This window comes from Pteropus alecto, unplaced genomic scaffold (genome assembly GCF_000325575.1).
Source record: "Pteropus alecto unplaced genomic scaffold, ASM32557v1 scaffold12, whole genome shotgun sequence".
NCBI classification, from domain to species: Eukaryota; Metazoa; Chordata; class Mammalia; order Chiroptera; family Pteropodidae; genus Pteropus; species Pteropus alecto.
The window spans coordinates 1,830,106-1,856,279 of NW_006432669.1; the positions used below are offsets into that span (position 1 = coordinate 1,830,106).

Sequence of the window (26,174 nt, forward strand, 5' to 3'; positions counted from 1 at the left end):
CAGAGACAGTAAATGAGGGACGGAGTCGGGCACAGAATCTGTTTTTTGAGTTTCCTGGAAGATTCTAATGGGCAGCTAAAGAAGAGAAGTTACAGATTCTCTCGCTCGAAGCTACTGATAGCAGCTTCTCTCCATCACTTCCAACAGTAGCTCCTCTCTGTATCTCGACTGCAGAGCACTGCGCCATTTACACAGAGGAATTCCATCAGTGGTTTCTAATGAGTACTGAAGGCATACACCCTCTGTTCACCATCAGATACTCTCCCTACACACAAAGCAATGCCCTCCTAAATAAACACAATTCTAAGTCTGTAGCGAAACTGGAGATTAGAGTATAAATAATCTCTTTTGTTCTACAGCAGTTTTCAACAACTGAGCATTAATGAAGTGTCTATTCTTTGTTTTAGGCCAAGGGCTAGGTGGGTACCTGGGCTTCAGAATGGGAAGACAGGCCCTTTCCATGAAGGAACTCTGTGAACTTATCTAGTGGGAAAATACGGACATATGAGGAAAGGATTATCATGTAGGGCAAAGAACAATGATGGGGTGAGATATACGGTTTCTGTTCGGACACATCAGATGGGCACCTACCCCTGATAGGTCACCTCTCTAACAGCTGACCTGATACCTGCCTAAATTTGAAAAATCTCTGGGTGAAGCAGTGGGGTGAGGGCACATTTCAGAAAGAATTCATAGAAAGGCGGGTCATTTGTGCAATGGGGACATAGGTTTCCCTTCCATGGGAGTACAGACAGATGAGACTGGAGGGGAGTGGGGCCCGTTTGCAAAGAGCCTTGCTACTACTCCCACTGGGACTTTATTTTGAAGACCATTTAACCTTCTGTGGCTCTTCTTGGCTTTCTCTAAAATCCACTTACTCCCACCCACCACTTCTGTGTAAAATAAAAACTGGAGGTCATGAGATCCTCAGTGAACCTTGGTAGAATCCCTTTTCCTTATTTCGTATACCTCACCAGCACTGGGAGTAAGCTATTCATGTGATTTTCTCTCTGTTCTTTGCTGTCAATCAGCATATGTCACGAAAACAGCCCAATCCATAGTCTCTTGTCTTTAGGGACATGTGAAATCAAGAAATGGAATGGAAATTTGACCTCCTAATTGCCATTCGACAATAATAATAATAAAACCTGCGAAAGACAAATTGGTGCAATAAGCTGGGTGGCCTTGAAGGTTTTGTCTTCTCATTTCCTTTTCTTTGTCTTTATACTCAAAGGAGTGATTCATTTATGAGAAACGCCATTCTAAGGAAAGATAGATATTTCCCATGTGGGACTTATTTTTTCGTAAAAATTTAAACACATATAACAAAACGATGAAATTAAAGTATGAGATCTTAGGTGTATGAGTTATTAAAATTGAAATAATTTTGTGTACAATAGTTATTACAGAAATAACCTTTGTTAAGTATAACAAAAAAATTATAAGCATAAAAATGTTAAATAAGAAGTTGCTGTTTCATAGTCTGAATCTAATCGGTATCAACAACCTATTAATTGTTCAAGAACTCTGAAATTTTTAATGAGGTTCCTACTATAAAATTTTAGTCATATGCAAATGAATCATTGAAATCCTTCATTATCAGAAAAACAATGGTTTTTTAGTGATTTTTTACACCCCTAAGTGATGATAATACCTGAGGGGGCAGAACCAGAACAAATTTTTCAAGTTTTCTTTGTAAATTTTGTTCTAAGAGTAATTTCAAAACTATCTGATTGCCACTGGGGATTGGAGAGTTACTGTTCCCCATTGCTTTTGCTTTACCTTTAACTGGACTTCTTTCCCACACTCAGTAATCTGCTTGCCCCAGATATTTAAGAGTCAAATATTCTCGTTTCTACACAGGTCTGATTACAACAACTTCAAGGAAACTGGATCGAGAACAGCAGGCAGAACATTTTCTGGAGGTAAGCGCATAGGTGGAAGTGCATTCATTAAAACTGACCTTCACTAAACTTCTCTACCCTTCAGCATGAACTAGAACTTTAATGTATGTGAACACTGGCTTCCAAAAGGGAGATACTTCTCTTGGGCTGACTGGTGCCGAATTTGAAGATTTCTGATGCGTTCCTCTGAATGCATTCCTGTGTCCTTCCTGAGCAAGGGATGCAGAGCAGCCTTTGCCTTTCACTGCAAACAAGCAGATGCCTGGACATCTCTGCCTTGACTTCAGGTCCCTTCTTGAGGGTTAGGAAAAGAAAGTTCAGGAACAGAGCCCTCAGAGCCACTGTGGCCTCAGATGTAGAACGAAAAAGAGCAAAAGTGCTGCAATTAAAGTACATCATTTGTGAAGAAGCATGCTGCTTTGTTCCTCATTTTTTTCTGGGAGAGGGTTGAGGACGAGAAGGCTGCTAGTTGATTCACTGCCCGAGATGACTGTTTCTGAAACCATAAAATGTACTCCTATAATTCATTAAGACAGAAACAGCAGCAATATAAACTGTAAGAGCATTATTTCTGGAAGGGAGAAACAACACCATAAGGCAAGAGATGAGAAAATAGATATGAAAGAGCTTTGTGGAACATTCTTTCTATACATATGGAGTATCTTTATTGGGAAGCTTTAAGTCTGGGTAGTGCGTATGACACTATGATTTAAGTGTATGGTCTTTTATGTAACGGATGACAATTTTTGGAAGTTAGGACTTCGTTAATGTTTTACAATGTGTTCCTGCTTCTAAAATTATCTGTTAGTCCCTAAGAACTACTTATTGAAATTCAAAGGTCCTTTTGGCATGCACGTGCGTGTGCATGCGCAGACACACACACCTCAAATCTCTTCTGGTCTTCTCTTTTAAATCAGTTTACCAGTAATGATTTATATAAAGAACAATGGACTAGGATTTAGTGCCTTTAGGTCCTGGAGCAGCCCTGCCATGAATGACATGAACCCTTGGAAGCTGTTTAAATGCTCTGGACCTCAGTTTCCCCTACTGTGAGATGTGGCAAATAATTACTGCTCCATATACCTCAAAGGATCACTATTAGGATCAAAACTTACATTTTTATATCAAAGTGTTTTAAAAACTCTGAAGCCAAGATTCTGTTCAAGGCCAGTGTGATCACCAAGGTCAGCGTGATGAAGGGTAGAAAGGTGGAAGAGGTAAACATGGTAGGATGTCAAGTTGGATACCGCAAACAGGGCTGTGGTAATGTTTCTGATTTTTATTCCAAGTACAATGGAAAGCCGTTAGGCAGAGTGACATGATATAATTGCCAGTGTAAGAGTTTGCTGGCCAATCTGCTGGGCAGAGACGGGTGGGGCAGGGTACAAGTAATGGAGAGACTGGGGGGTGCTTTTAGAGGGATCCAGGTGAGAGAGGATGGCAGTTTGCTCGAGAGTTGTTAAAAAAAATGATTAAACAAAAACAATTTAGGCGATAGAAACAAACTTTATGTAACACGTCATGAAGCAGACTATCTCCATTTAGAGAACTGCAAAATTGGCGGAAGGCAGGGAGATTTTTTAGGATAAAGAACAAAACCAAGGAAGAGAAAAATAGAAAATATCTGATTAGCTGGGGCCACATGGTCAATCTTCATTTGGGGTGAGAAGGCCCAGAGCTGGCTTGGTGTTCGAGGACTGGCTGACTAGATATACTGCATTTCTGGTCACGCGGAACAAGAAGCAGCAAAATGGCTTTGCTGAGTTTTTAGAGTGGAGATTTTTTTAACTATGGGTCATTTGAACCATATTTACCCTTTGCTCACCTCCAGGGATCCCACATCATATGTACTCTTTCCTTTAGTAAACTCTCCTGTTAAAGTTTTCCAAAATCTATTGAATCTCCGTGTCTGTCTGCTGTCTGCCTGCCTACCTCTCTTTCTCTCTCTCTCTCTCTCTCTCGCTCTCTCTCGCTCTCTCTCTCTCTCTCTCTCTCTCTCTCTCTATTGTACAATTCTTGCCCACATTGTCTTTTTTTTCCACGTAACATCGCTGTGACAGTTTGAATGACATTATATTTTTCTGAATGGATCATGGAAAGAATATTACTTTAACTCAGCACCAAGAAAATGATAATAAGTAAAATAGTATCATTCAGAGTACAGGATACGGTTCTCTGCTGTACACATATTTTTGTAACTGCTGATACATGTGTCATTCGTAAGTGTTGGGTGTGTGTGATTAACCTCCTAGAGAGCCTTTAATTGCTAAGATAACCTTATGCTCCTCTTAAACTCATATTAACCATCTGGCTCTATTTGATACGTCTTTTTCCCAATAAAATAAAATTTCTCCTTTCAAAAGGACCCATTTAAAGCTGACCTGGCAGGTACACTTATAAAGAGGTAACGAGGAAGGCGTTAATGATTTATTAGTTTGCTATCCCCATGAAGGCTTTTTAATTGTACACTCTGCTGGTACTCTGCTTGTGCATTGATTTAAGATATTTAGCTTGACTATGTGTGGGCTGTAAGGGTTTTTGAGTCTTTAAGCATTCACCTTAAATCTCTGACTAGAAGAGGAGAGTTATTAACAGAATGAAAGAGACTTGCTAAAGAAACAAGAGCAGCAAAGAACTGTAAAAAAATTCACAAGTACAGCTTATGCTTCTTTGGTGAATTCTAAGTATTAAATTCTTGCCTAATTTGGAAGTCTGTTATGTGAAAATATTGGCCCGATCTTCTCTCCCTATCATAAAATGCAAAAAAACAGAATTTTCAGCTCACTTTTTCAAAGTCATATACATTCCTTGACAGCCAATTATAATTGTAGTAGAGGTAGAAGCCTAATTCCAGCTAATAGATAACAGAATGTGGATGATGGATCCCTAAACCAAATAGTGAGTTAACGTTTTAGCTTAGTGGTTGTGACTTCAGCCCTGATTACCTCATTATCAGAGAAGGCAGCTGCGAAATAAGGGAATAAAGGCACTAATTCTTTCTTATATTATAATCACTTGTACAGATTGTTTCCTCACCTTCTAGGTTTAATCTCCTTGTGGGCATGAAACTTGATTTATCAAGCTAGTGAATGGAAGTGCTATGGGAAAGCTTGGATATTAAATTCAGGCAGGCCTGAGATGATATTTTGGGACTGCTCACAGAATCTCTCTGAACTCTGCTTTCCCTCATCTGTAAAGTGTGGGTAACAGTTTCTAACATAGGGTTAATATAAAGAGTATACGAACTGACAGGTAAAAAGTGCTCACGGCGCTGCCTATTAGACAGTGAGTATTCTTTGAATGATGGTGGCTGTTGTTAGCACTGACTGTCTTACTCATCTCTATATTCAGAGCATCTAGCCCCATACCTGGAGAATGGGGAACACGCAATAAATGTCCTGTAAATGAATGATTAGTCTAAAAGACCTTTATTTTGAAGGTCTGGATGAGATCATGGGGGGTGGGGGCGGTATTAGCACACTGTAAGGTATAGGAACTAGGAGATGGAAAGAATGAAACATACTGCCTCTTTCCATCTGCTTTGCCAAGTTAACTTACCTTTGATCCTTTATTTCCTCATCTGTAGAATGGAGTTAATAATCCCTGCCTCATGGATGAACTACACAAAGGACCTGGCACACAGAGACACTACTAAACCATTGTGTGTCCCTCCCTCTTCCCTGTCACCTCCCTTCTCTTCTTGTCCTCAAAAAACACCTTGTCAATTCCCTTTCTTTTTCAGTACTGGCCCCAGTAGTTCAAATAGCTTATAGCAGTCCGATTATTCTTAAAAGATATATCCACTTAAATAATTCTATAGTCCTGGCTTAATTATGTGTGAATCTTTATCTTGCTTGCTGAAAGAGTATAGTTTGCCTCTCTTTTGATCTGGAAATGTTTCTCTATTCAGGGCCGGATGGTTCTAATGAAAGTCTCCCAAAGAGAACAAAGAGAGTATTTTATTTGCAAATCAAAAAAGATGACAAGGCCTAGTAACCAGTATAAAGACAGAGAATGAGACATAATGTTGTGTGTATGCATGTAACTTGAAGTAGCCAAGAGAATGTGGTGATGTTTTGTAGCACAGCTGGTATAAATAGCAGAACACATTACAGAGGAATACACTAGATCTATAGGAATGTCAATTATTTAGTATCTGCCCCTTTAGCATACTCATCCATATCCATCATCCTCTGAGGAGCCCCTCATGTAACTATTTTTTCTTCCTGTCTGAAATTCTCATCCCTTTTTATAGTTCTATTTTCTGAGGGAAGAAATACTCCTCTTCGGTAAGTTTTTATAACATTTCCTGTTGCCTTAGGATGCAAAATGATTTCTTCAGTGAGTGTACACCCTTAGTGCTTTGACAAGTACCCGCTTTGGAAATGATGGTAGTTTCTGAAGGTGAGGCCTATTTCAACCCATTAAGCAGTCCATATTTTGATAATTTAACTCCAAGAGAAATGGAATTTTCTCTCATTAGGTTCCTCTTTCTGTCGCCCTCAAAAAACTTTGCAGGAAATACCAGTAGGCTCTCAAAAGAGATGGTGTATACATGCACATAAATAGCATCTATAGCAGGCTTCGGCCTCAGAGGAGTTAGTCGAGACTTCTGTTTTCCAGAGCTCTGAAAGAGGATGTCACCCTCTCTCCCAGAGTTCTACTTCTAGGACCACACCTTTTCAAGCCTTTGTTTTTCACATTCATGTTGTATCAATTTCAGTAAAGTTAATGGAAACTCACTCCTTTTTCTTCCTATCTTAAAAGCTTTATTAAATGCTTATTCTGGGCCTGACATCAGATTAGGCTCCAAGGTTATGTTATTGGAGTTAGTTATGTTATTGGAGTTAGATACACTGAGGTCTATCAAAAACTAAACTGTTGATTATTCATGAACTACTACAGTTAGCTGCCATCCTGGAATCAAGAGGCTATTTTTCATTTATATCAGCTAAACTGCTTCTCTCCCAATATATAGATGCACGCACTGAGACCAAGAAAAGAGAAGAGTGAGAGCCAGGGTCATACAATCGCTTCATAGTAGTATCCAGTATATATGTTCCTCCCTGTATAGAGCAGATATGGCCCTAAACGTCCATCAGCATAGTGAAATGTGGGAAATTGAATCATCTTTTCCCCTTCTCGTTTTATAACGCATTTGCCAGGTGTCAGTTCAGTCAGCCTTCAAGAATCAGTCAATTCAGGTATGAACAGAGGAGATTTTCTCTTACACTCTTTGATTGTGCATTCACCATTCCCTCAGCTGCTCCTCAGTGCCTGCTGTTGTGCCCTTCACTGCCCACCCAGCTCTAGACAGGGTCTTTCTCTGCTACTTGGCCTGCCTCAGGCTCCAGGACAAAGTCCACCTGTGAGGATGCTCTGCCCGCACTAAGAGTACCAGCTTGGGCTCCAGCAGAAGAGTGACTGTGAGCCAGGTTTTAGAGGCTGAATTGTATCTACTGCCCTCCCCCGCAAAGGTCATATGTTGAAGTCCTAACCCCCAGTACCTCAGAACGTGCCTGTATTTGGAATTTTAAAGAGGTAATTAATTAAGTTAAGTGATGTCATTAGGGTGGGCTTTAATCCATTATGACTGGTGTCCTTATAAAAAAAAAAAGGAAATTTAGATGCAGACACATATAGAAGAAAGGCCATGTGAAGACACAGAGAGAAGACGGCCATCCTCAAACCAGGAAGAGAAGCTTCACAAGGTGTCAACACCTTGAACTCAGGCTTCTAGCCTCCAGAATTGTGAGAAAATAAATTTCTGTTGTGTAAGCCACCTAGTCTTTATCTTTTGTTTTGTCAGCCTTAGCAAACTAATACAACAGCTCTACTTCATTTTACTGGCCTGTCCTTGTCCCTCTCTCCTCTGCCAACAAGGCTGTCTAAATGCCTCGGACTTCACCAAGGGACTGGAGCAACTGCAATTACAATCTATGAAGATTAAACATCTATCTCAATATGATTATTTCCATGTTTAATGCTCCATGCTACAAGATTTTTACTCCCCAAGTTAAAATCTTCACAGAAGGCCCCCTCATGGCACACATTGGTTCCTACCTGCTCCCTCCTTTTCCAAGTGCTTGTCTCTTCCACATTCCTTAGTGAGGGTTTCCAGCCCATCTTTACCAGAAATCCTATGGCTTTAGCCATGGGAATGTTTCTTGCTCAAGAAAAAAAACAAAAACAAAAAACCTCCCCAGCAGTAGACTATTCCAAATTAGTGTCATTCTTAAGTCTTAAGTAATTCCCTAAAAGGGTTTCAGCAGTCCAGTCAGGGGTGGCCTTTGGCACTCCAAGTCCAATTAAATAAGGAATGTTGATGGTGGTGGTGGTGGGTCTCTTAAGAGTCAGCCCTGGGCTCATTTTTTATAATTTTATGCACACACATTGGTATGAGGTAGGAGCGAGGGATACCAATCTAATTCCTGCAAAACAGTTCAGGTCAGAGCCGGCCCTAAGAGTGATCCTTTGTGAGATCTTCCCAGCAGTGTGAATTGCAGATATACCAATTTATTTTCCCAATTGACCGAAGAGTAAATACTGAATCAGATGCACGAATGAATTTTTCGATTTAAATATTAATTCTCAGAGATAGTTTGTTCAAAACAGAGATTGCGAGATGCCCACAAAGCTAGACAGGTAATTCAAAGGAGCAGCATGTGTGCTGTGCTAGAGGGGGTAGAAGGGGAAAGTATGGCGGGTCTCACCTGCCCCTTCTGAAGAGGCTCAGCCAGAGGCAGGTGTGGAAGCAGGTGGGACCAGTTTTATCAGAAAGTCTCAGTTTTTCCAAAAAAAGCAAATTTGGATTTGTATGCTAAATTGCTCTATATTAAATATTGACACCTTCATTTTTTTAATGCCATATATACCGGTGAGCCCCTGTTTTGCAACCCTTGATATAAAAGAAGATTTCTTTTCTTACCTGCCTCATTTTTGTAATCCTCTTACAATAAAATAATTCACATATATTGTAGAATATAATTAGCTTCTTGTCATCATTTAGCCCTACATTTTTTTACATCGTGCCTCCTTTGGACCTATAAAAATACAAGAAATTAGCCCAGGACTGTCTTAAGAGACCCTGCTGAGGTTGGAAATGACAGTGGATAAGGACTTGGTTAGGATCTCAGCTGAGGGCCATCTTTCTGGGCCATCTTCCCACTCCATCTTCATCTGAACTGAGGAAGGGAGGTGGAGCTTTAGGTCCTTGGATTACATAGAATTTCCTGGGCATCATATCTACTTTTTCTCCCTCTGGCAGTTCTTCACTTCACAGTTTTGCTTGTCTGTGTCCCCGGTTAGCCTCCAAGTTAATAATATGCAGGCAAACACATACGGCAGGACAGTTGTCTGGAATAAATCCTTGATTCCATAAATAACCACCTTTAATTTACCTGTTTGTGAAAGGTTGCATTTGTTTTGCTTCCCCTTGAATCTGAACACTAATTAGGAGAGCGATAGTAAATGAAACCTGTTCCCTTGGACTTGGGATGGTCCTTCTATCCAGTGGCTCAGGGTGGAGTGGAAATGAACCAGCTTTTGCGCTCTGCTCATGGATGCTGCCTAGGCAGATAATTGCTCCAGGCAGGTCACAGCTTGTTGAGCTGGGCACACAGGCTGTAGCGGCTGAGGCTCTGCTTTTGTTTTCACTTGTGACTGGTTTCCAAATGTGGTGCTATGCTGCTGCTTCCTTCAGGCCTTCTGGGCAAGTGCTGGTTGGTCCTGTGGGAAGGAGAACGTCTTACCCCCCAGGCCTGATCACATAAATGGCTTATCCCTTCTCAGAGAAGAGATTCAAATTTCCCTGAACTATCATGAAAACTCCCCACTGTGAATTACACATTCTGGAATCTGCGCTTGCTTCTCTCCCTGGTGCAGTGATGCTAAATTGACCCTCTCTCCTGTGTTTCTGAAGATCCTTTTCCTTCTTTTTCTGTTATGTTGCTTTCCTAGTTTATTTTGAGCAGCATTCTTTCTGAGCTATGGAATGACCTGTCCAGTCTGATTTCATCTGGGTGCTTCAGAAACCAGCCAAGCCCATACCTAATATCAGAGGTGTATGACCCACATGAGCATTATAAGTCTGTTTATGGGAAAATAAAAGATGTGTTGGAAACAGGATCAGAACATGAGATTCCAACTCAAGTGCCTCTATTAATGAAAAGGAAAAACTACTTTGGCTTGCTTCCTGCTTGCTACAGACAGCTTTGTTCAAATAAGCTGTTGTTTCGAGACCTTTCAAGTGACTTGCTTTTGTGGCAGATCAGGGGCTACCAACCTCATCTATTCTGTGGCAAGACTGGTTTAGTGAAATGTTAAGAGGGTTGTCAGCAGGATGCAGATCACCACAAGGAAAATAAGTCAAGAGATTCCCAATGTCAGAGCCAAGGAAAATAGATTGGTATGTTTGGGCAAATACTACCAGTTTAAAATTGAGAAAACCTGTAATAAATTTGGTTATTTTATCTTTTTGGATGTAGCACTGTATTTTACACAATTATTCAATCAAACTTAATGAGAAATAAAATATCTCATAAATCAATGTTCTAATTATAGTAGTCCTTTTAAAATTTATATCTAACTAGTTTTGTACTACACTTATAGACAGAGATGGTTAAAGCATAGGATTTGGAGATAGACCTAGCAACTCACTAGCTATGTAACCTTCGTTTATCTAGCCTCAGTTTCCTCATCTGTAAAATTAGGACAAGAAGAATACCTTCTTCATAGAATTTAAGGATTGGCATGTTGCATGCACACTGAACATCTTAAGTGTTTAATATATGTTAAGTATTATGAATGGCAGCTTAAAATTATTCCCTTGTGATTCCTGAAGCAGTCTTTTTGTGGCAGAAATCAGAACACTTAGTGCATTTTATTATGCATTGTATTTATAGTTTGGCTCATAGTTGTTGAATATACATATAGTACTTTAATGTGACAGCATCGATGAATGTACCTAGAGTAGTCCTGGCACATGGTATGCACTCAGGAAAGTATCAGTTCCTTCTTTTCTTTTCTGAAGAAGACCCTAAACTTTCAGAGATTTATCATCTTCCATTTGCCAACATTCATTTAAATGGATCGTGACCATGTAAATTGGAACAGTTCGTTCTCCTAAGATAGGCTGAGTAGGAGATAGGAGTTTATTAGGGGTCTGGCCTGGCTCTGAAGGAGGTCACTGAGTCTCTCTTCGAGGATCTGTAGTCCTCTGGCTTTCTAAGTCAGATTCTGAAATGAAGACTAAGGCATCCAAGCTCAAATGGCAACACTATTTGAGCATTCCCAAGAATCTAAGGACTCGATAAAGAAATTATTCTTGAGAATAGCATGAGACAGATACCTAGTCTTCCCAGGTTAGCTGTCTTCAGGCCTGCCCAGTCTTGTCACTAACTCCCAATCTTTCCTCTGAATATAACCACTTTAGGGCCTTAAATTGTATTTAGTTTTTAATGCAGTGTGTTTAATATTTAAATACATAATGGGATTTTTTTTTTCTGTTTCATTCAAATGTCAACACCTCAATTGTGTGGAAATAATAAACCAGTCATGAGTAGTCAGGGGATTCCCTACAGAGGTAATCCACACGTGGTGAGTATCCAGTGACGTACCATAATCCAACATTCATTACATTTAGTAGTTTCAAACTCTGCCTTTCCTTCAGACCATTCTCAGTTCTCTTAGCAAGCTGCAGGGTGAGCTCTTCAGAGATCTGTGCCCTCTGCCTTCCCGGCCCTACCTTGGTGAAGGTCAACAGTAGCACTGAGGGCCAGAACTGAGGAGTACTCCTCTTTATACTCCCAGCAGCTAGAACAATACCTGGGACGTCATTGGGACACAATGAATATTGGGTGAGCTAGAAGTTTAGGTTTCCAGGTAATCCACGAGCCAGATGATCCATACTTCCCAGGTTACAGTGATCCATACTGCCCAGAAATCCACAGAAAGTAGGTGCCTAGGCAAAATGTTTGCAGGTCTCCCATGGTGCCAGCTGACAACATGCTCTACTGCATCCCATTTATGCAGAAGCCACTTGCCAACCCCAGTGTGAATTTGGAGCCTAAAAGCAGTTCTTAAATCACATATATTTACCTGAAACATATCATCCTCAGGAGGTAATAAATATATAATTCAAAAGGAAGATCGTAGATTTTTCATGAGGTGCCCATTCTATTTCCTGGCATGTCACAGTACACTTTTAAAGATGCTGAGAAATCTTACAATTGGATGTAGGGCCAAGCTCTGTGCTAATGTATACTTTGCTGTTATGTAATTGAGATAAAATTTACTTTTAGTATACTACTTTCAAATGAAAGAGAAAAATCTCAATATTTTTAAAAAAAAAATGTACGAGTACTCATTAATAGCCCTCTTAAGGAGCTTCATGCAAACACTTTATTTTTTTATTTTTATTTAAATTTTTTAGGCAAGGCAACCCTGGGTTGATCTCACAGATTGCAAGGACCTTGTCAGCTTACAATCCCTTATTTTCTATTTTTTATACCTACGGCACCTGCTCTTCCTAGGTGGTCTCCCATCCAAGTACTAACCAGGTCCTGCTTAGCTTCCGAGATCAGATGGGATCGGGTTTGTTCAGGGTGGCTTGGCTGTAGACTCATGCAAACATTTTAAATTAGGCGACTAGTACCCATGGAGCAAGGGGCATCTGACCAATCAAGCCCCCTGTTCTGAAAAAGCAGAATGTCTTTAAACTTTCTCCAGATAGAGGGACTTAATTTGCTCTTGTCTTGTTTCTAAATCAAATGCTGTGAAAGCAACTTTTAGTATCCCATAGGTTACCAGATCACTGAATTTTTCTCTTTATAGTATAGGGACAGACTCTTTTCTTTGCCACTTGAGAATAAGTTTGGCAGTCTTATCTTTACATGTTCCATCATTACCATTGAAGGCCTTAGACCTCTTTTCAATAGGTAAAAGAGACATCAGAATATGTGTGGTTAAATTTAAAGCAACTTTATAGCCTTTCCAGCAGGGAGACAGGGCTGCAATAGACAGACTCTTGTAGAATGCAGGAATTAGAAATGTGTTCGTTTGGTTTCAGCTACAGAATATGATGGAGTTTTTATTTAACGTTTTACAACAGGAGATGTCGTTCTGTCTCTATCAGCAGTAGCCAGGATATGCTTCCTCCACCTTGGGATGAAGAATTACAAATCTCTCTGTGCAAGGCCATGACAGACCCATGATGTGTGCTTTGATACATGCACAAAACCATTTACCCATCTTCAAAAGTGATGCTTCCAGGAGCAACTCTTAAAAATTTTTCTGTCATATCACAAGGACATCAATATGTAAGGAAGAGTGAACTCAATTTCTAACGGTTTAAAGCATGTGTATATACATCTCAGTGAAAGAGAAAATTAGAGTCTATTTGAAAATTCTTCTTTTAGAAATCATATAGTGCCTGTGGTAGGATTTTTAAAAAATAGTTATTTCTAATTGTAGAATAATTAGAAACATGTAACTATGATGTATCAGAAACATGTAATATGGAGTACATGCCCATTAAAGAAAAAAAAAGGAGGGAGAGAGAAGCAAAAAGGAAGAAAAATTTAACACATAATTTTCCCATGCAATGATGATCACTTTTTACCTTTTTGAGTGAAAACTTTCAGAGCTTCTTTCTGCATTTATATATATAAGCTCACATATGACATATCCTGCATAAAGTTTGTCAAAAAGATTAAAATAATACTATACCTATTAGTTTTAACCCCCTTTTTGCATTTATTTTATGGCATTTTTCTGTATTAACAAACTCACATTTAATTTGTTATTTTTTTCAGTTGCGTGAGATTACACGTGGTAGGGTTTTCAATGACCTTAAGTAATGGACTGTCTGCCACTTCTTCTGGAAGACTGTATGGATATGGCCCAGTCCCCTAGCTCCCCTGTTCACACTGCTATAGTGATGGTTTTGTGCAGACAGGTGTTTACTTACCCTCTCTTGTGCCTGTGGATCTGCTGAAAGAAAGACCCTGGACATAATCTAATGTCATTTAGGAGATCGTTTCAGGCACTTGACCAGACTGCACACGAATATGAGCAAAAGTCCTTCCCTTGATTTGAAGTTGTAATACTCTGCCTTATGGCATTCACTTATTGAAAGAAAAATATGTAGTGTAAGAAAATTTTTACATAAATATCTCTGAAACATTTAAAAAAAGACTACTGTATATTAACTCATGTCATTTGGAATATTATATCAGAAACCTGAATGTGTAATCTAAATAGATAAACTTAGACATCTGAAAATTTTACCCACAAGTATGAACTACTCTCTTTTCTCCCACTGTAGAATATTAATATCTACACAATACTGTGGAATATTAATATCTCACCTTAGAACATTTATACTATGTAATATTTCACCTTACATCATTAAATACAGAAACGATATATTATTAAGTATCTTTTCACAAAAGTACAAAAATATCCCACAGAATCATAAAATTTCAGTTAAACAGTACCTTAGAAATCATCTACTACATGATAGACTGTTACATCCCAAATTAAAGATCTGGGTAAATATTTGCCAAATGTGGGCATGGAAACAACATTCATATTTGACATTGCTGTCTGCATTCTCTACTGGTGACAATTTGTGGTGTAAAAAGAGGGAAAGGATCCAAACCAAATTGTGGCTGAGGCTTGACATGTCTCTGAGAGGGTACATATGCCTTCCCGTGCTTAAAAGCAAAACCTCATCAGTTGATGTGAGTAGAACTAGTAGAAGGAAGGGCAGCCCTTTCATATGCCACATCAGTTCCTCTTTGGGGCTGTTAAGTAAAACGGACTCTGGAAAGACTCTAGCATGCATGCCAAGAATAAGTCATCTCTGCACTCAGAGAGACTCTGCTTTCAGACAGCCTTGAAACATGGTTTTTAGTAAGGGAGGGCAAGAAAAATAATATGCTTCTATGAATTATCCTTTTTTGAGGGTGAAAACTTAAATATATAATTCATGAATAAGCATCTGTTGTGAGACCATAGATTACAAGATCCTTAATGACTATTTTTGTTTTCCTCTTGGCACTGAGTATATACTTATTAGACTCAAAGTAAGTATTGGCTGAATTAGATTGAAAAATGTTTCTCCTTTCTCCCTATGGTGATTAGACAGAGGAAGGGTAAAAAGAATCTCAATTTAGTTACAATTAGTTATCTGAAAGGAATGTTAGCTATATAGGCCAGTGCCCAGATATTTCTAACAATGTAATATGTAACTTTAGACATCTGACAAATAGCAAGGCCAGTCCAGAAGCTAGAAGGAAGCGCCATCTATGAGGTTGCCAGTTGGTTAAGACAAATGTATCAGGATCATTTGTCTCTGCAATTCAACTTCATTATGTCGTCCACGATAGAGTCACTTGTCTCCAGAAGGATAGAATGCACTGGACTCTGTGGTTGCTTAATAAATGGTATCTTCTAGACATACCTACATTTCCAAAGGCCAGATCTTGCATATGAGGTTGAAATCAGCACTCTGATCAGTTTGCATATGGCACTGCACACTGCTCACCACTTCACACAGGTGTTCAGGGAAAAGGTCTGACAGCAGATTAAGAAGGCAAGCTGGTAGAAAGTACAGCTGCTGGAAGTGATACGTAGGCCCAGAAATGGACTCCTAATCTTTGAGACAGGAGTTGCCCTTGACTGCCGAAACTGAGGTTTGGAGCAAGAGTTCAAAACCACAAAGAAGTATAAGCAAAGGAAAAGCATTGTTCCCACTGCTTTTCTGTTCTCTTCTTGATTGTCATACATTTCAATGGCATCCAGATGTTCCATTATTTTAGCTACCAACTTGGGAAATTACATTATAGTTACTTTCAAAGTTGTCAGACACTAAACTCAACAATGACAGTTTCTAACCCATTTTCTCTAAAGTGCTTAATTTTTTTTCTTATAACCCTGATGGGCTGGCATTTAAATAAAGAAAGTCAGTATTCTGAAATTCAATTAGTTTTTGTATATGCAAAGTTATTCTTTGTGCTCATCCACATGCATATTGGTTCTTGCACATACATATTGGGTATATTGCATTTTAACTTTTCCTCTATTTTTGTCTACTTTGTTAAAAATAGGAATTTGCTTCATGCTTTAACTTTGAATATTTGCACTCTTTAATTTTAAACTGAACTATAAGTTCTTTTGGCATTCAAATATGTTTTCTTTTGAGAAAATTGAAGGCTATTTAAAAAGAGCAATATTATCAATTTTGAAAACACATATTACCCTAGTTGAATAAAAAACATGTATGTATATAATATTTTATAACTAATTTAAGATTTCCCAGACTACTCCATTCATAATTTCCAGTTGCAACGAGATGAAGTTCTTCAGTTTATTGCCTGCAGCATTCTTATGGTAATTTTGAAGTTGGGAGACTTGACCACATTCATAAATGGTAACTGTAGAAAATCGGCCACTTTCAAATCAAACAAAAGCATAGAGAGCCTCGAGGATACTTTTGAAAAGAGGAGACTATTTCTAACAAGTCTAGTTACAGTGTCTGTTCCTAAAGCAGATGAATGGGAGAGTTCTTATAAGACTGTTGATGTTGCTTTTTTGCACAGGCTGCTTGTATAATCTGTCTGTACAGTACTTAGCACCCTGTTGAACTCAATAAATATGCATGGTGATAATATTATTGCTCAGAATTCATTTAGCACTTTTGAGTGTCACAATGTTCTGCCTACTAGGTGCAGGGAATTTTAATTTAATGCTCATTCTAAGGCTTAAAGCTTGGGAGGGTAATGACCCATGAAAGATAATCCTCCATTACAGCAGGACAGTTTTGGAGCAAAGCCACGGGGTTGTCCAAGAATTCTTTAAAAAGCAGAGAAACTTTACTTCCTCCTCCAAGCTATATACACATCATAATCTCCCAGCACACACACACACACACACAAAAGGAAATAGAGAAAATTTGAGATCTATGACAATTAAACAGTAGAGGTTGAAATAGAAATCAAACAGAGCTGAAACAAGCTTTTTTAAATCAGGAAAACCAAGTCTGTCCCTCAACCTAATTTGGCTATGGCTAGACTTTGGAATATCTGACAGTTTCCATATATAATTCTACTATGAAATTTCATTTTCCTTTTGGCTCAACAGAAACTATCCTCAGAGAGTTTTGCTACCAATAATGTTCCTGATACTGGACACAGTACCTGGCAACTAAGAGGTGTTCTGGAACTATTTTGAATGAGGAATTTATGAATGAATGAATGAATGAATGAATCAATCAATCAATCATCCACGAGAGGACATTCCCAACTGTTCTAGAAACCACACTCTTGTTACTTTATTGCTTACTTAAAAGGAGGAAACTTGCTGTGGCTATCTAACAAAATCCTGAACTTTTTCTTATATATCATTTGCAGCTTATGGGGCAATGAGCCTACTTTTTAAAAACCTATTTTATCAATAAATGTAATAAAACGATCTGGGAATATTTAAATTTACATTAAATCTGTGTAAATTATCACTTTTGAGAATATGCAAATATTTGGTGTGGGATTTGGTTAAAAGCTTATAGTTAATATAATAAATAAATAACTATTGATATACGTATGTGTGCACACACACATACGCACACGTGAATACTTGCAACATATAAAACATGGTGATTACACTCAAGGTTACCCTTATAGTTGGGAAACCAGAATAACACAAGTGATACAATAATTAACTGTAGGACAGTACATAATAAAATTATGTTTTCATCTTGAGAAACAACTTTCGTGTCCTGTAAGAGGTAAGGGCTGGACTTGTTGGGGAAGGTTTTATAGAAAATGAGAAACTTGACCTGAGACTTGGATAAGAAGAGAAGCCCTATAAAAGATGAGAACATGTATGGTCCAAGTATGGACATAGAGAGAGATGGATACGGCACTCTCGAGAGACTGTGACAAGAGTAACCTAACCAGCAAGGGAAGTAGAATTTGAAGAGTGGTGAACAGGGGAATCCGAGGTAGTAGTTGTGACTAGAAGCGTGAGGAAATACAGAGAAACGAAAAGGACATGATGAAAGTTGTATACAAAGATAATTTATTGGATAAAAGGAGACTTTGGAGTAAGAAAGGTACTAAGAGCAAGCCGGTCAGTTAAGAGGGAGCGGATCCAGGTACGAAGGGATTACTACCCAATCACAGGTGAAGAGATCAGTAAAGTAAAGAGACTTGAGAAAATGGGCAAACTTGGGGACTGAATGAGAGACTTAAGGGAAGGACAGAGTAGTTATTTCCCACAGTTGTCAGAAGCAGATATTCAATAGCAGACCTATATAGACCTCATAAGTGTGCTTGGCTTCATGTGTGTTTCTTCCCTGTAGATACAGTTATGTGGCCATCATTCCAGCTCCTGCCTGTTTAATTAGCCCCTTCTCATTCACCATCAGAATATGATCCTCAGGATTGGTCTACTCTTGTCTTGTTCAAAAAACAAGACTTTCATAAGCATTTTCTGAAAAAAGTATAGAAAGATATTTTTCATCTTTTTTGTTGTAAATTTACATGTGTTTTAGTGTTACTCATTTCCATAAATTTCTTGACTCTGCATTTTTCTACCACTCTGGCAACTGTAGTGTTTCTAACACAGGTGAGTTTGATCTAAGGTCCATGTATTTTAATTCTCTTCTTCACTGCATGTGTACTTGGGATGAACCTGTCATCCTGACTGAATCACAATCATGCAGAGATGGACTCAGAGTGAGATTCAGAAATGTTCTAACAGAAAATAGAAACCAATTGAACATTGGCATAACTGGAAGAAACCCATTGTTACAGGCTAGAAAGAGCCTGGGTATAGGTTCCAGTTAACCAGGGTTTGAATCAAGATTCTGCCATATATTTACTGAATGATCTAGAGCAAATTTATAATCTATGATAGCTTCACTATCCTCAGCTATAAAACATAATAACACCACCTCACCGGGTGTTTATGAGTGCTGTGTAGAAAGCATATGTAGACAGACTAGCAGAATGCCTTGCATACAGCAATATATCAACTTGTAAATTTCCTTCTTCAAGGCAAAAACTGTGCATGTTTCATTGTCTATAATACCTAGCACAGTCAGTATTTTTCTCAATGAATGCAAAAGCAGAAGGGCATTTTGAGGACAAGAGAAAACAGCAATATCCATAATCAAATACACCTATTTGCCTTCCAATGGGGGAACCTATTCAGCACTTCAGCTAACATACATTCATGCTAACATGCAAATGTGTACATTGCACTTGTACTTTCTAAGGTGAGCTTTTTTACCCCATCTCACGGGTCTGTCAGGAGGCTCAGATGACTCACCCTTCTACAGATCAGATGTCTAATTATGTTATTAGAATGTCAGAATTATCTGGAATGGCTTTGTCACACACCTGACAAGAGACCTAAGTTTGATACTGCTGTGTTCAAAATGACTGAAAAATGTGAATGACATATGAGATGATGTATGAACATATATGGAAGATTTTTTCAAAATGTTTTATGACAGACTATTTTTTTACTCCTATGCTTTAGCTATTACATTGTTCTTAACTCAAAATTGATTTTAGTCCACTTCTACAACCATTATTTCAGTGTCTAGCTTATGCAGATTCAATGCTCAGTGTGATAGGGACATTATAATGAAAGGGGTAACTAGATGATGTCAAACTGGATTCAGCTAGATAATCAATATGGATTATAAAAATGGCCACGAGTTTGCAGCTTCTCCCATCAAGAGGTAGAAACTTGTCTTGGTGACTTGCTGTAACCAGCGAAAGTAACATTGTACAATTTCTGAGTCTAGGTCCCCAGAGACCTTGCTTCTGTTCTTACTGTGCTTGTCATCCAGAGTCTTTGCCTTGTTTTCATGATGTGATTGCTCCTCGGAGGCAAAATGGATCCTCTATCCAAATTTTGGTTCGAATGCCAAGATGTGATGCCACACATTCACCAAGAGGATATGAAAGGTTTATTACTTGAATAATGTACTTTGTGGAGAGAGCAGAGTGAACTCTCACTGGTCCAAAAATGGCTTGAGAATGTGGGGAAAGGAGACTGGCTAGGAGTTATATAATAGTTGGGGCTGCAGCTGGAGTCAGGGCTCCTGCCGTCGAGCTGGTGCTGACATAGTTTGCACTTCTTGTCCACACCAAAGGTGGGAGTACTTGAGCTTTCTTCTTTGCTTGACCAGATGTGGGGCAAAGGCGGAAGAGAGCACAGTGGGTTCTGAAAGCTGTCAGAAGTCAAAAAAATGGAGTCGGGCTCTTTATTACTTTTTATTGAAAGTGTCTTCATTGCAAGCACTTAGCACCTGGAATTATCTTTTTAAAAAACATTTACTTATCAGGGTAGGGTGTGGAGTTGGGGGAGAGGGGCAGGGAGGCCAGGCAGGAGAGAGTAGGGTTGGAGTTGTGGCAGTGCTTAGGGTGACAGTGGTCAACAATAAAGGTGGTTGCCTCGAGGCCAGTGGCACTGGGCTTGCGCCTGTAGGACCTCAGGGCCAGTGCAACGAGATGGGGACCCAGTACAGGGAATGAGGTGGCAGCAAGCAGAACTTTCCCCTGCTTACCCCTCTGGTTCCTGGGCTTCCACCTGCAGTGCCTCAGCCCCCTAATCTTGTGCAACGGGGACAGGGATGGTGGGGGCACGTGGTGCTGGGTCTAGCAGCAGCTGGATTTTCACTCACCACATCGAAGTGACACGTTTACATAGTTAACAGGTTTCCTCAGTCTGTCCTTTACACACCTCAGAAATTTATATATAACTGCATTAATTTAAGGATACTGTATGGAATTTTATTTTTAAAAAAACTTATTTGAACAATTTAGAAAGAGTGGCAAACTTTTATTTTCTTACCATATTTTTGGTTCTGCTTATGATTGATACACCTAATAGTTCAATTACTGGTGGACTTCCATTATTCTTTGTGATAACAGTAACCGCCATAAAGCAGGGACATGAAAATTGGTTCTGACATAACTCAGATAATGAAGTAAATGGAGCTTGTTTTTAATGTTGTTTGAAGTCGCAGCCTTGTAAAAACTAGATCAAAAAACATTTGGGTGGGTGATATTGTTTAAAGATCCAAAGATGAGATTTTCTCTGCAGATTTGGTGCTTTTGTCCTCAGATTGACTTGATGGTTCTTGTCATATTACAACTGCTAGTTCAGATGGAGAAACTAACCTGACAATACAGGTGACAGTTCCAGAAACAACAATATTACAAACATTTGCCAATTTGGACACTCTTGAAGCTGTGATAGAATGTCAGCAACTAGTAGCAGACTTGTACAGATTCATGGGATAAAGGATAATAACTCAACAAATGGAAGAAATTGGGGCCAGAGAGTCTCTTGCTTCCATGGAGACAGATTTAAAAACACAAATGGAATTTTTGGTGTTGCTACATATACCAGAGTGGAAACTAAGATGGCATTAAATTACAAGAGCAAGTCACAGAAACGATCTGCAGTGGAAAAGTCATTGAACACATTATTAGATAACTTATCTAATAATGCTTATTTCTGAAGCCATCATCAATACTGTCTTAAAATATAAATGGCAAACTGGAAAACAATGAGACCAACCTTGGTAAAACCAAAAAGCAGAACATCAAAGAAATATTAGTAAGATTCTGAGGTTTATTTCAGACTTCCTTGCCTTTCTGGTACTCTACAATTTCATGATTCCAATTTCATTATATGACAGTTGAAACAGAAATTTCTTGGACCACTTTTTTATTGGCTGGAATCTTTATCTCTGTCATGAAGGATCTGATCAGAAAGCTCAAGTCAATACTTCTGATTTGAATGAAGACCTTGGATAGGTGGAGTATGTGTTTACAGATGAAAGTGATACACTTAACAGAAAGCAAGATGCAATTTCAGGAATGTTCAAGTAATGGCGTAAAATACCAGGAAATCAATCGTCCACTTGTATCCAAAAGACCAGACTCTTCAGCTGGAAACTTAACTAACCTTAGTAGTTTATCCCACTTTAACAACTTATCTCATTTTATATCCAGTTGTTCTTTTAGAACCAGACATGGAAATGAAATTAAACTAATTAAGAACATGATATTTCTTTAAATCAGTCAGTTTCTCTCACACTGTACAGATTAATAATGTTCAGACTGATGACATTGGCGATGGTCCCTGGCGATCCAACCTTGCACCCTTCCTGCTGGAGTACTGTGCATCTTCACCTGATGAAAAGGCTCTAGTGGAGGCTGCTGCAAGAATTGGCATTGTATTGGAAGTCCTAACTTCAGCAATCAGATGAGAAAGAGAAATAAAAGGCATCCAAAATGGAAAGGAAGAAGTAAAACTGTCATTCTTTGCAGATAATATGATACAATATTTAGAGAACCCTAAAAAGATTCCACCAAAAAACTGTTAGAACTGATAAATGAATTCAGTAAAGTAGCAGAATACAAAATTAATATTCAGAAGTTGGTTGCATTTTTATACATCAGTGATGAATTATCAGAAAGAGAAATTAAGAAAGCAATCCTATTTACAATTGCATCAATAAAAATATGTCTAGGAATAAATTTAATCAAGGAGGTAAAAGATCTGTACGTGGAAAATTATATGTCATTGAGGAAAGAAATTGAAGAAGATACAAATATATGGAAGCATATAGTGTGTTCATGGATAGGAAGAATAAACATCATTAAAATCTCCATAATACCCAAAAGAATTTATAGATTCGATGGAATCTTTATCAAAATACCAATGTGTTTTGTAGAACAAATAATCCTAAAATTTATATAAAACCATGAAAGACTCTAAATAGCCACAGCAATCTTGAGAAAAAAGAACAAAGTTGGAGGTATCATGCTACCAGATATCAAACTATAGTACTAACAGGAAAAAAAAAAAAAACAGACACGTAGATCAATGGAACAGAATAGAGAGCCCAGAAATAGATCCATGCCTACATGGTCAGTTAATCTATGATAGAAGAGGCAAGAATATACAATGGGGTAAAGACAGTCTATTCAATAAATGTTGCTGGAAAACTAGACAGATACACGCCAAAAAATGAAACTGGACCACCTTCTTACACCATATTTGTTGGAAAACTAGACAGATACTCGCCAAAAAACGAAACTGGACCACCTTCTTACACCATGTATGAGAAAAAGTAAAAATGGATTAAAGACTTAAATGTAAGACCCAAAAGCATAAAACTCCTAGAAAAAAAGAGATAGTAAACTCTCTGACATTGCTCTTTGTAATATTTTTTCTGATCTATCTCCTCGGGCAAGAGACACAAAAGAAGAAATAAACAAATGCGACTACATCAAACTCAAATTTTTTGCACAGCAAAGAAAACCATTTACAACCTACTGAATGAGAGAATATATTCACCAATGATACATCTGATAATGGGTTAATATTCAAAATGTATAAAGAACCTCATACAACTTAACACCGAAAAAAAAATCCAATTTAATAATGGGCAGAGGACCTGAATAGACATTTCTCTAAAGAGAATGTACAGATGACCAGTAGACATGAAAAGATGTCATTATCAGAAATGCAAATTAAACCACAATAAGATATTACCTCACACCTGTCAGAGTGGCTATCATCAGTAAATCAACAAACAACCAAAGTTGACGAGAATGTGGAGAAAAGGCAGCCCTTGTGCGCTATTGGTGAGATTGCAAATTGGTGCAGCCACTGTGGAAAACAGTATGGAGGTTCCTTAAAAAATTAAAAATAGTACCTAATGAACCAGCAATTCTACTTCTGGGTATTTAGCCAAAGAAATCCAAAACTAATTCAAAAAGATATATGCACCCTTATGTTCACTGCAGCATTATTTACAATAGCCAAGAAATGGAAGCAACCTACGTGCCCATCAACAGACGACTAGATAAAGAAGTGGTCCATTTGTGACAACATAGATGTACCTAGAGGGTATTATGCTAAGGGAAATAAGTCAGACAGAGAAATTCATGTGATTTCACTTACATGCGGAAATTAAATAACAAAATAATGAACAAACAAAACAGAAATAGACTCATAGATACAGAGAACAAACTGATGGTTGCCAGATGGGAAGGTGGTGAAGGGGCTGGGTGAAAAAAGTGAAGGGATTAAGAAGGATAAATTGGTAATTACAAAATAGTCACAGGGATGTGAAATACAGCATAGGAAACATAGTCAATAATTTTGTAATAATTATGTATAATGCCAGGTGGGTACTAAACTTATTGGAGGATCACTTCATAAATTATATAAATGTCTAACCACAGTGCTGTATACCTGAAACTAATACAAAATAACATTGAATGTCAACTGTAATTGAAAAATTAAAAAAATATTCTTTAGATAAATGGATTAAAAAAAATAATAATTTTAAAATGTAACCCAATTAACTTTTTCTTTAAGAAATAGGTGGTACACATAAAGTGAGCTACAGAGTTAGTTTCTATAAAATGAATCTATTTTCCTGCCAAATTTTACCATATAGTCAGAGATATGTTTTGGAAATGTCTCTTGAACTGCGAAGCATTTGGTGAGGAATGACTTTTAATCTGATAGTGTTGCATACTCGTTGAGAGAATAGTAAAAGTGTTTCCTAACTCTATTCATTTATCCCATTTTCTTCATGTCCATTTCTGGATTGCACGCTTCAGCTTCTGGAACTTAACTCTTCTCCATCTCGTTAACAGCAATTTGAAGTGTCTTAATAGCCATCTATATTTGCTCTCTCTTTTTCTCTCTCTTTGCATTTTAAAAAATGAATTATTAAACTATACCAGGGATTCGAGTTGAAAATATGCTGAATAAGCTCCTTTAATGTAAATAGTACTCAAAGTCAGCATTTATTATCCTCTTAGGATTTCTGTGTGATAGTCCAGGATTCTAAATGCCATAGCATGGTTTTAGTAACAAGGCACAGTGCGTATGTTGCAATATGGGCTAATTGGAAAAATGCAAGAAATGTTATTACAAATTAAATGGATAGTAAAGGGTCTTATCAGCTATCAGTAAAAGAAAAATAGAAGGAAAAAGCTGTGTCTTTTAGGGTGATGAAAATGTTCAAAAAATAGGTTTTAGTGATTGCACAACTCTGTAAATAGACTAAAAATCATTTAATTGCACAGTTCAAACAAATGAACTTTATGGCATATAAATTATATCTTAATAAAGCTGACTTTTTAAAAAGGTGTGTCCTTGCAAAATGGTTTAATTTACATATATTTTAAAGGCATCAGTGATCCTAATAAACCTTCAGTTGAAGCAAATAGTAATTGTAACATTAAAGAGTAAACATCAACTGCCTAAGGAGTTTTCTGAAAATTATGTATTGGCCGTGGCTATGGCTCCATCTCATGACGCACATGATGCATTGTTGATGTGCATGCCATTTGGCGGTGTGTGTTGAGTTCCATTGTGAAAGGAACTGCTCCTGGAGAGCCAAAGGTGTAAAATATAAAACACAATTGCATCAATTACCTATTACCAGGTAACAAAACTTAGTGGCTTAAAACAATAACCATTTTATTTAGCTCACAATGTTGTGAATTGCTGAGTTGTTCATCTTGTCTGGGCTGGCTGGGCTAATCTCTGCTGGGCTTTTTTAAGAGATTTTGGTCAGCTGACAAGAAGGTTGTCTGATCTAGGATAGACTCCTATGTCTGGCAGGTAGCAGACTAGCTTCTGAGATGCTTGGTTTCCTCCATGTGGCCTCTCATTTTCTAGCTCGGTGACATAGTGATCTCAAGATTTAAGGGTAACAGAAACCACAAAGAACAGAAACCACAAAAGCCTCTTGAGGCTCAGAATCAGAACCTGCACTGTGTTACTTCCACTTCATTTTATTGGTCGAAACATGTCACCAAATGTCTTAGTCAGCTTGGGCTTCTATGACAAAGTGCCACAGACTGGTTGTAAAGTTCAAGATCACAAGATCAGGGTGCCAGTATTGTTGGGGTCTGGTAAGAGTCCTCTTCTGAGTTACAGATTGCCTACTTTTCATTGTATCTTCACATAAATGACATGGAGCCAACAAGTTCTCTGGTCTCTTCTTAGAAGGGCACTAATGCCACCCTCACGACCGAATCACTTACCAAAGGCTCCTCCTAATATCACCACAATGGGGATTAGATTTCAACATATGAATGGGAGTGGGCACAAACATTCAGTCCAGAACACCAAGGTAGCCCAGCTTCAAATGGTAGGGAGATAGAATTCACCTCTTCATGCGGGGAGCTACAAAATTTTTTGGCCATTTTA

The 26,174-nt window shown here is 38.3% G+C and overlaps 1 protein-coding gene and 1 pseudogene across 1 annotated transcript in view; one reads left to right on the forward strand and one right to left on the reverse strand.

Annotated features, from left to right (window-relative positions):
• The window catches only part of FAT3 (FAT atypical cadherin 3), a 603,882-nt gene that overhangs the window by 420,859 nt on the left and 156,849 nt on the right, over positions 1-26,174 (forward strand). Inside the window, exon 4 of the mRNA XM_015585981.2 lies at positions 1,864-1,925. Within this exon, the coding sequence (XP_015441467.1) occupies positions 1,864-1,925 (62 nt within the window). The remainder of the gene's footprint in view (positions 1-1,863; positions 1,926-26,174) is intronic.
• LOC112476238 lies at positions 12,412-12,525 on the reverse strand (annotated as a pseudogene).